Source organism: Stenella coeruleoalba (genome assembly GCF_951394435.1).
Source record: "Stenella coeruleoalba genome assembly, chromosome: 21".
NCBI lineage: Eukaryota > Metazoa > Chordata > Mammalia > Artiodactyla > Delphinidae > Stenella > Stenella coeruleoalba.
Window position 1 is genome coordinate 11126391 of NC_137167.1, and position 12267 is coordinate 11138657.

Genomic DNA, 12267 nt, shown 5'->3' on the forward strand with positions numbered 1-12267 from the left:
ATACATTTGCCTATCAAAATTCCAGAATCCTGGTAGAATACTGTTCTTAAAGCCTTGTGATGGGGCCGTGCCTAAATATGGAAGTCCTTTACAACTGCTCTTTTTGTTGCTGTCACTCCAGTAACTAAAGCATTTCAGAATGGATTCATTTTACCCAGTATCATACTCTAATTCATCAAAAAGTTCCAGGACGCAAATATACCTCTTACAGGTGCTCCACAACCACAGCCATGATTATTAGTAATAGTTCATCTAGGCCATAACCATCATGCACACACCTCATGATTTACTTACAACCCTTTCTTCTCCAGAGTAAATAAAAATAAACACCATCTTTTTGGCATCAAAGAGATGTGAATAAAACGATTCATTTTTGCTAATATAAGGTTGATGTTTTTTCATTTCCCTTAAAGCCAAATTCAGCGCCAAAAATGTTCTCAAGTGATTTGGTACATCTGCTTCACCTATTTCATGAAGAATGGCTTGTAAGAATAAATACTAGCAGTTCTAGATTTTCAGCCCTATAAGTACTTGAGTAAACAAAGTATAATTATGATCATTAAAAATAATATCGGGGGCTTCCCTGGTGGCGCAGTGGTTGAGAGTCCGCCTGCCGATGCAGGGGACACGGGTTCGTGCCCCGGTCTGGGAAGATCCCACATGCCGCGGAGCGGCTGGGCCCGTGAGCCATGGCCGCTGAGCCTGCGCGTCCGGAGCCTGTGCTCCGCAATGGGAGAGGGCACAAGCTTAACAACAAATATCTTGTATTGATACAGTTTTTTCAATTCTTCAAAATATATTTTTTTAAATGAACTGGTTATTTTCATTTATAATATTTTTGCTTCAATGAGTAGAGGAAGATCTGCCTAGAGAAATACAGAAATAAGAACTATAGCCTGTGAGGTTGGGTCATTTCTCATGAAGATGTCATTCTGCATGCTTCAATAAGAGTGCCTTCACAGGTAATTTAAGAAAAATATACGGAAACTTGTTTTCCATATAACTTATTTGACATAAAAAGTTTTGAAGTACATGGGTTTGTTTGTTTGCTTTTGCGGTACGCGGGCCTGTCACTGCTGTGGCCTCTGCTGTTGCGGAGCACTGGCTCCGGACGCGCAGGCTCAGCGGCCATGGCTCAAGGGCCCAGCTGCTCCGCGGCATGTGGGATCTTCCCGGACCGGGGCACGAACCCGTGTCCCCTGCATCGGCAGGCGGACTCTCAACCACTGCACCACCAGGGAAGCACTACATGGGCTTTTTATTTGTATATTTGTTTCTGAACCAGGACTATATAAATCCATATAGACATACACTATAATTAAGTAGGTAATTTCAGACCTAAGTATATTCTATAATGACCATTTCATCTTAAAAATTTACATTCTTAATTTGATCACACAATAATCCACTTGTTTCATACAAAGAACATGGTATAAGATATGTGAATATGGTATGTGTGTGTGTGAGAAGAGAGAGAGGGAGAGAGAACCATTGGAGGTAAGAAATGCACGTATTATTTAAGGATCATGAAATTAACAAATAGCTGAGAGATCATGAGTCCCTTAAGAGAAGAAACGCATTTACTAGAAGATTGCCATTTATGCATCTAGGATGACACTTTTGAGATCACTGGTCACAGGACAACTAGATGAAGGGGATCAAAAATCTTACCCAATCAATTTTCTAATTCGTACAAATCCTGAGATGATGTTTCCTAGGAAACTAGCATTATCTCTATCATAAGATGATATATCAATAGAATATCTGGTGCAGTAACATTAGATCTGCTTAAGGTATGCCAATCCTTTTTGGAATTATCAGCTATAACCGAACCAGAACTCTCCTTTCACTACTGTTTACTTTCACTTAGATGGATTTTCTTAGCGTAAAAGCCTTATTATTATTCAAAGTGGGGTCCAAGGACCAATAGCACCAGCATCTCCTGGAAGCTTGATAGGAGACACGTAGAATCTCAGGCCCCCATCCATAACTACTGAATAAGAATCTGTATTTCAACAAGATCCCTAAGAGATCTGTTTGTACATTAAAGTTTAGGATGTCAGGGATGCTGACCTCCAAAAGGCCCTCTACCCTGGCATCACAGAATCTTGCTGCTTGCATGTGAGAAGCCCATTTGGCTTCATTGGGCCTCAGCTGTCCTCAGAGATAAAATGAAAGGATTTAACTAAGTGATTATCAAAGGGTTCTCTTACCACGAAGGTTCTGGGAATCACCCTCACACATGGAATCACTGTACAAAAACCCAGACATCATTTCTTCTGAATGTGTTACCAGTCAGGGAGGACTCAAGAACTTAAAAAATAAATTTCTGATAGAATGGATTTTTAAGACAATCTGGAGGCAAAATAAATTTCAAATACCTATTCCTAAGCAATTCAAGGGTTCAGCGGCTATAATCATTATGTAACTTTTGTGGATGTCTAGAATTGCTACCAAATCAGATGGAAGGAAGTGGAAACAGTTTCTGCATAAGCAAACTGCAGACTGCATTGACTGGGTAGAGGAAGCATATGCAAATGGAAATGCACCTGATCTATAGGCTCTGATTAAATTCTATGGAATTACTTCTAAAAGAATAGGCAGACTGGCTGCTGACATATTTCTTTATTAGCACTGTACTTTAAGCACCCAATCTATCGCTTTCTTCGGAGATAAGAGTACGGTAAATTTAATCTGATTTTGAACAATATTCTTTGGCACGAGTCTGAGCACCTTCCAAGAATTTTATGTCTTAGAAGAATCTGTTTGAATAAGAACCGAGCCCCTATTTTAGCTCCAAAACTATATATACCGTTTGTTTTACTGATCAGATTAGAAGATGGAAATATTTTTTTAAAAATTTTAGGGCTTCCCTGGTGGCGCGGTGGTTGAGAGTACGCCTGCCGATGCAGGGGACACGGGTTCGTGCCCCGGTTCCGGGAGGATCCCACATGCTGCGGAGCGGCTGGGCCCATGAGCCATGGCCGCTGAGCCTGCGCGTCCGGAGCCTGTGCTCCGCAACAGGAGAGGCCACAACAATGAGAGGCCCGCGTACCGCAAAAAAAAAAAAAAAAAAAAGTTTAGTATTTGCTCTTAACATGATAAACTATCTTTGTTCTATGATTGTTCTTCGTGAGATGAAAACTCATAGACAGTTTTGTCTGAACTGAACTGAAGCAGCATCTCTTCCAACTAGCATCAACTCTTCCCTGAGTGCCATATCCTCACCTCTAGACATCCACACCCTGGGAGAAGGATTCCTTATTTGGCTCTCACATTGCACGCTGCCCTGATCTCTTCCAATGTCCTTACCTATCTGTCTCGTGATTACCTCTTTGTGAGGACGCTGACCACATTCTGATCATTTTATAGCTCTAAAGTTTAGCCTGGCTCATGAAGGACTCTCATAAAATGTTAGTTAAACTGAACCTGATTGAGAATCAGACTGCAGTGTCCAGTAAAGGACTGTATTAAGGAGAATCTCACAGTCAATTGATTTGCCAGGTACAGCTCAATAACCGGCTTTTATTTTTATAGTTTGTGACCGACTCTCTCCTCTGTATACTTCCAAATAATTTTTTATAGGAGCTCCCAGTATCCTCCTTATAGACTCCCTCCCTTAAATAGAAACCTTTAAAATGGTGTCTGGAATTTGGAAAAGACTCTAACTCTTTAACAATAAGTCTATTACCTCAAATTTAAATCCTGTTACTGAAATACCATCTTACCTAGGATTCAATAAAGCCATTACCGTCGAGTAACCAAGACTTCTGCACAGCATCAGTAAAATCAAAACTGTTCTTAATAATAACCTTAATACACGGTGACAGTCCTGATACACTTACTATGTAATCGATCATCAGCTCATGCAATTTTGTGAAGCGATTTAGTGCTTGGTGTATTTTTTACATTCTAATTGAATAAACTATTTCTCATTTTTTTTGGTGGAGACACTAGACATATAGTCAAAGATATTTCCAGAACTCCAAGAAACTTCTGGTCATTTAGGGTTTGCTAATTTTACAAGCCATTATAAATGGTTTTGTGGTTTTTTAAATTTATGGTCAGTTTATAAACCATCCTTAGACATCCTTTCTCTTCCTTTCTTTATTTCTTGGTTTCATTAATTTTCATTAGGTCCTCCCTTGATCAGGCAGGAGAAGGGAAACAGGTTTACATATGATATTTTGTCTCTATTTAGTCATCACTCTACCATGAAATATTCAGACAATTTTTTAGATAATTTTCTTCCAAAAAAGAAAAGCCCCTATTTTCTTTTCACTCCACCTCAGTACTAGTTAACTGGGGTATTTCCTTCATATTGTACAACAGCTGAAACAATTTCTTTGATGTCCATGTTTACAAATATCAAGTAATGGCAATGCCAACAGATACATATTGAGGATTATCGGTGTGTTTAAGTGTTAGACATTAAGGGCTTTTGCTCGTACTCCGTAAACCAGAGCTGGCAGTGTACACACCAGGTCAAACAGCGCTAGTTTGTTTTTCTACAGTATCATATTGCAAGGGATTGTTTTCTCACCCCTTCACTCGGGATTCTGGCTAGAACTCGCCCACTCACTGGCTGAGTATCTGTGTTGTAGATTATTCTTTCCCAAATGGACTGTTACTATTAGTCTGCATTTTTCCAAGATGAACTTCGTTCTTTTATCCACCATGAAGTGAAATTTCTTGAGGTCTGTATATGCTTTTCTAATTTGTGTTTTAGTGTTCTTTATGGTATCATCTGCAAAAGACATTTATTTCCTCAAGGGAATGCCTTCTTCAGTACCATTAAAGAAAATATTAAATATAATATATGCCTTCAATAACATTTCGTTCAGATCCAACCTTATACCTCCCCATCACTGATCATCCCATTTCTTTTTTATTAAGATCTGGGGGCTAGTTCTCAATTCTTGAGATAACAGTATACATAGAGTGGCCACAGTGGACTCATGGGTAAATACTGAGGAGGGGGGGGAAATCTAAGTTATCCTGGCTCGCCAATGTTGTTTTTCAACATCTAAGACATACAATCCCACTAATGAGGCTGCCAGTGTTTATGAATTAACCCCTCCTTGTTTGAACCCTGGTGCCCTTCCCAAAGCCCTGTTTGTACAGCTTGTTCTGAAACGCTCATCTGTAGATGAAAATCCTTGCCGTTGTTTACTCTAACTGATGTATCCTTTACTTCGGGGTCAAACAATTTCATCGGATACGGGCTCAATCTATGGCCCATGCATCTACGTGTCCTTGTGACACAATGACTTATGGACTCGGCTAATTTGTGGTTTGGTTTTCCTCCCTGGAGGATGCCCTTCCCCGTCTCATCACACAGCTTAGCGATTCCAAACTTTATAGCTCCATCTACTCCAGCCTCATTTTATGATGAAACATCTAAATATTCACTTTTGACTTAAATCATTCAATAGAAATATTTCAGAATGGTGCATTTTATTTTAAATAGACTATATGCTTCTCAAGGCAAGGGCTGCATGTACTTTTTCCCCTGACGGAGTCTCTGCCTCTGGCTGGTTGTGGTCCGCCACGGTACATTCCCTTAGCTCCCTAAATTCTCTTCATAGCACTCAGCACACCAATCATTTATAATTAAATTCATTACTTGAAATACATTGGCTACTCACAAGAGCCTACAGACTCCATGAGGGCAGAGACCACGTGATTTTGCTCACCACTTCATAACGGGCACAAGCATAGAACTTGCCTCTTAGAAGGAGATCAATAAATACATGTGGCTGCCTAACTGATTTCAGGAGAAAAAAAGGAACCAAGCTCTTAAGAACACTTAGTGTACCTGATTTTACGCCAAACTGCAGCCAAACTGGTTTCTATAAGAACAAAAGGATTTGCTTCCCTCTGTCTTCACGGAAGTCAAAAATGAGCTAATAAATACCTAGGAAGTACAAAGCAGGAGTCTAGATACAAGAGGACACAGAAGAACTAGAACACGTGGTCATGTGAAGAGCTGACTATCTACATCTAAGCCACAAGAGTCCCGCCCACTCACAAAGGTTGCTCTCCCTGTCAAATGTTACAGAAGGTAAGTGTCACACCCACTCTGAAGGACGAACGCTTCCAGAGCTGGCTGGACTCCAGGTCTAACCCAAAATACATCCCTTTGCTCTATTCCAAATTTCTCCTTCTACAGCCATGATGATGAGGCCACAGGACACAACCTGAATCTGAACCATCACCCCCTTAATTATGTTAATTCAGCTACTAATATAAGTATCATCATCCACCTCCTCATTGCTATGCCAGGATTTTATAAAACTGTAACCTTAGCTAGTGTCTTGACTTTCCTCATCTTACCCGGTCCCCAGATGTCTCTAGCCTGTATGGAAGTCTCTCTTCCGTAAGCACTTGCTATGTTTATGGTATCACTCCCCTGCTCCAGAAGTTACTATGACGCCCGATTAGCTATCACGATGTCCAAAGTCCTCTGCCTGGCTTTCAGAGCTCAGAAACTGACTCTCCTGTCTAACTTAGTTTTTTTGTTTTGTTTTACTTCCCAGAATGGAGCTGCTCGTCTAGCTATGCATGTCACTGGGTCTCATGGGAAGATTACTACAGCCTCAGTGTCTGCCTGGTATATGGAAAAAACTCCATAAATGATGACGATGTTTATCAAGTCTTCAACTAATTCCAGTCTTTTCCTTCTTTAAGTTCTCATTACCATAACAATCAGCACTGTACCACTTGGGATATAGTCACTTTAACTGATGAACTATTTTAGTTACTCCATTTCCGTAAATAGACTAAGTTCCCAGGGACCAGCGACCGTGAGTCATGTTTTCTCTGCGTTTTCAAAAATGCCTGGCATAGAGGTAGCTGTTCTATAAACAAATGTTAATTAATATTTCATTTACGGAGTTTAACTTATTATAGCAAATTTGTTGTGACTTTATCTCCTCTAGCGATATATTTTTCACAACTATCTCGATAATAATGTGTAATACAATATAGGCCCTTATATATACTACATGGTTTCATAAAAAATAGACAAAATCATAAGTTCATGTTGAAAGGCACCTCCCGTCTTCCTATGTTTTGTTTGCTTTTTGTTTCTGTTTTTTGTTTTTACATATAAGGAAGTTATTGATCAGAGATATTACATGATTAAATGAATGTCAAATGCAAAGTTATAAAGCTAGCTGGTGGCCCCAACCAATCAGATAAAAACTGCTAGTGTTAAATAAAATGAAGAATTGGGAATTAAATATGATAACACAGTCTGTTAAGACAGGTGTATATATTTTTCCAGTGTCTACAGAGAGAACGTAATTCTACCATTTATTTTTTATTATAAGGAAAAAGCAATCTTGCTTCCCCAGAGTTAGAAGTGCTTTAGCAGAAATGAATTCATTTAATTTCACTGACTCCCTGGGAAGAAGTTTGGAGAACATATTAACTCTATGTTATAAATATACTGTCCAGAGAGTTGAAGTGAAAGAGCTCAGACTATTCACCAAAATTGGTGGTTAAAACTCTAATCCCCACACGGGGAAGGCACATCTGCCCATAGGACAGCATCACGGGTTTATAAATACGGTGTGGTATAAAATCATTTTTCGATTAAAAGAAAATCACATCAACATCTTCCAAAATAGTTCTCTAAGTAAAGCTGTTCAGAGGAGCAGATATACAAGAACAAGGGGAGAAAACAGGAACATCTGGACAATGTCATGTTCAAACTGTCCTGTTTCTTTGAACCATGTGACTACATGGGGTACCAGAGGGTAAAAGACGGAATGATACTTTTCTGGTCTTCATGCAATCTGGAATAGTAACTGTTTTTTTTTGGTTTTGTTTTTTTCCCCAGGATAAATTTTAAATTACTATAGAGAGAAGAGAAATATAAAAGATGAGATACACCACAGAAATTCCCACACAGTTCCCAGAGGAGAAGCCCAAGTAACCAGCAAACCTCTCCTCAGAGAAGTGTTTAACTGTTATATGGTTAATCCATTTGGAACACCTTGTTCTAAACAGAGAGACAAAAGAGCTTTGCTGTAAAGTCTTCGACTTCAACTCCCAAAAAGACAACAGTGGATGAGATGACCAGAGAGACTACTTGGAAACTCGCGTGCTTGTGGTGTTTCTGAGTCATGTCTTTAGCCAGGGATAAAGCTGATTTTGAATGATGTGGCACATGCTTCAGAAACGTTTTGCCCTAGACAGATGGACCATGTGGAAACTATGAACTGGCTTCATACACAGGACCATGATGAGCCAGTGCAACACTTTCGTGTTTTCTGTTTCTATGCAAGTCGTCCAGTGAACAATATAATATCGTAAGACATGGTAAATGATGTGCCTTGGTTTCACTTCTGACTAAACTATTTTTAATGTTATAGATGTTTTTAATACAGGGATTAAAAAACAATTAGACAAATTTAACAAAAAAGGCATGACATATTTTGGATAGTGAACATATTCCAATTCTTCCATCAACGTACTGGCTTGCTCTGATGCATCAGTAAAGACATGGTGCAAAAGGGGGATAAAACTGATCAAAATCACAGATGTCAAAGATTTTCTTTCCAACAAGATCTCGTAATAAGCTTTAACGCTTTTCTGAAAGATTATATTACCAAAAAAAAGATACAATAAAATTATAATGCCAATTTGCTGAGAACTAGAAGACGATTAGCTTGGGGGAAACAATATTCATTCATGGGTTGCTGCTTTAATAACTGTTGGAGGAAGACAACATTTCACTTTAAGATTAGAAAAATATATAACAAGTATTTCTTTCTGGATTGGGCTTAAAATTTAATGAAAAGCTGTATGGGTGAAAAAAATTCCAGTTGTTGGCACAATACCAAAATGGAACAAATGAACAGCACTTAGGCGATAGCACTTTTTGTACAGGACATGGGAGGGCCACAGAAGAGCTGAAATTAACACGTGGAAAATAACTGCACTGGTTCCTAAGAGGTATTCAGAAACTATCATATATACTCACTCAGCTTGTAAATCTTTGCAAAGGCTACGGTGAAAAATGATCATGTTTCATTATTATAATTAAAATACAGTGGTCTCAGATGCTTTTCTAAAGAAGTAAAAAAGAGAAAACATAGATAATCTGGGTACAATTGTTTAAAAAGGAGAAGCATTTAAAGGAACTATAATTTTAAGTGTTTTTTTCAAGTGATTAAAACGTAATTAGGTTGTATGTCTATGACAAGGACAGAGTAACAGGATTACGCATATAATAAATGCACCTCATATTTTATAGATTATAATTCTCAGCTTCTGGTATTTTCTATTTTCATAGAGAAAATCTTACAGGAAACTATAAAATTTGGTCACCCCCCATGTACACACTGCTATATTTAAAAAGGATAACCAGCAAGGACCTACTGTAGAGCACAGGGAACTCTGCTCAATGTTACGCGGCTGCCTGGATGGGAGGGGCGTCTGGGGGAGAACGGATACATGTACATGTATGGCTGAGTCGCCTTGCTGTGCACCCGAAACTATCACAGCATTGTTAAGCGCCTATACTCCAATATAAAATAAAAAGTTAAAAAATAAATTTGGTCATCCCCATTCACTATGATAAGTATGGGCAGGGAGGAATGTTGGGGCTGTATTCACAGCAAGTTGGCAGAACCAAAGTCTAAAACTGACCAACTTTAATTCTTTGCTATAGGTATGCTGAGTTGAATATACTGGTGATCAAAAAGTGAATCTTTAATTTTTTTTTTTTTTTTTTTGCGGTACGTGGGCCTCTCACTGTTGTGGCCTCGCCCGTCGTGGAGCACAGGCTCCAGACGCGCAGGCTCAGCGGCCATGGTTCACGGGCCCAGCTGCTCCGCGGCATGTGGGATCCTCCCAGACCGGGGCACGAACCCGCGTCCCCTGCATCGGCAGGCCGACTCTCAACCACTGTGCCACCAGGGAAGCCCGAATCTTTAATTTTAAAACAATGAACACTGAGAGTCATAAAATCCTTCAGACCTGAAAGAAATGTTTTTTTCTATATACTCTTTCATTTTTATCTTGCTTTAAAGCTTTGAAAAGACTCTTACTTATTAACTTTATCTTGGCTTATAACTATTACCTATATCTATGAAAGGGATATTTAGTAATTGAAATTAGAATTTTACTCTTGTGATTCCTAGTCTTTTATTCACCACAAAAGTAATAAAGTATAAAAGCATAAGATACTATAAGGATAATAAAAGTAATAATAAAATAAAATAATTAAATAAATAAAAGACTATAGCTACTTTTATAAGTTGTCCGTTTTCATTGATAAAATCAGCCACACAACCAGCAAAACTTATCTACTCTGCTTCTACTCTATTAAAAGGAGAGATTTTGAGGGCAAAAAAGCAGATCTGGGAGGTACTTGCTTACAGCCCTGAGGTCCCACGAGACATTCTGCACATAGCCCGTGTCTAGATCAGCACAGCGAACAGCAAAACGTTTCTACCGAAACGGCATTTTTGTTTGGTGTTATGGTTTTAAAATATATGTCCTTTAAGATGCATTTTATTACAAACAATGGAGGCTTTCTTAGAAAAGGGACTTAAATGTTTGCATACTATTTATATGATGTAAAAGGGCATTGGCCTCCTTAATGATTTCTTGCACCTTTTTTCTCATTTTGCTAATTGCTCTTTCTGTTAGCTCACCTGTCTCTCTGACAAACTTGTTCTTCTTTGTCAACGTTTGGGTCACAAGCTAGTAATATTCTGGAGCCGGAGATGGTTGTTCTGATGATACGGTTTTTTTTCTCATTTAGGACAATCACTGCTACTTTAGAACAGTGGGACACAGCTCTTAGTCAACGGCCAAATAAATGTGTATTTTTCACCGCATATTCAAATATCTTCTACCACATCAAATTATTTGAGTCCGTGGACCACAGAGAGCCTAAATACCAAGCGTAGACTAAATGCATGGCACAATAAACAGGTGCTTTTTAATGAGACCTACTAATTTTAACTGCACGGTTTAAATATTTAATGTGACCTTACTGACAACATCTTTGTTTAATTCTGTCTGTTGAGAGAGAATAACTGTGATACTTCTTAATGGTTCATTAACTCCTTCAGGTCATTGGAGAGAGCGCCATTCTAAATACATCTATAAATAACTGTAGTACATGAAAGAACACTCTGCCTTCTACACGCAATGATGCTAAACACACTAAATGCCTTTCCAAACAAATGCAAGTTGCTGGTTTTTCATTAGTGAGATCGACCTAAATTCCATTTTTATAAAGGAGTTATAAACGAATAAGCTAATGCCAAGTGTAACAGATGTGTCAGTAAAGAATCTTCTGCCCTTCTGCTTCTTTTAGTTGTCCTATTCGTTTTGCAGGTGACCACTGGGGTAAAAAGGAACATCATCTTACAGCTTCATCCATACATTGGATGGAGACGTAGGTATCCAAAGTTCCAGACCTCTATGATATTTGCACATCTCTCTTAGGTAACAACGAGGAAAACCACGAGGAAAGCAACTTTATAAATATGAAGGCAAAAAAAACCCAACCCACCTTGAAAAAAGCAAAATAACATTCTGGATATAACAGAGAAGATGATAAATGGTATGAACTTTTCACAACACTTTAAAAATAAAACAGCATTATTCAAAGGATGCAACGAAATTGGAAAAAGCAGCAACAATACATCATGAGACAAGGAATCATCTAAAAGAAGCAGTCATGGACATAAGCCACACAGAGGATTTCTTACTTGCACAAGTATCTTGAGGGGTTTGAAAGGTCTTTCACCATGAAGCACTCGCCTCCATTCACACAGAAAGTTTTCTCCTTCTCTGCACACTTGACAAGATGGCTTGTCCCAGTGGTAGATGTAGATGTGGCTGGATAAAAGATAAAGAAGGGGAAAGGTTTATACCCATCTTTCCCTCTTCTAAGCAGCCTTTAATCTTAAATTCTCTTAAAAGGAAGAGTTCATATAAGATACGGCATACTCCACTAAACTTTCAGGCTTAATAAACAACACCAAAGACATTAAGTACTTTCTGGGTGTAATTAAATATAATAAAATTATAAAAGTAATTATAGTTAATTAATTGAATTATAATTAAATAGGCAACAGGTTCAACATTTCTTATAACTAATACTTTATCTTCTAAGGAAGTTGGAAAAGAGAACATCTATTGTCATTAAGAAAAATACATTTTCCAGGAAGGCTCAAAAATAATGACATAAATTCACATCAGTGCAACTGAATGTAGATATCAATTTTTAATGGCAAC

At 38.4% G+C, this 12267-nt stretch overlaps 1 protein-coding gene across 8 annotated transcripts in view; it reads right to left on the reverse strand.

Annotated features, from left to right (window-relative positions):
* The window catches only part of NRG1 (neuregulin 1), a gene marked incomplete at its 3' end in the record, with an annotated part of 1011332 nt that overhangs the window by 21497 nt on the left and 977568 nt on the right, over positions 1 to 12267 (reverse strand). For all 8 annotated transcript variants that reach the window (XM_079909270.1, XM_079909274.1, XM_079909273.1 and 5 more), the window contains one exon: positions 11739 to 11868. In XM_079909270.1, the coding sequence (XP_079765396.1) occupies positions 11739 to 11868 (130 nt within the window). The remainder of the gene's footprint in view (positions 1 to 11738; positions 11869 to 12267) is intronic.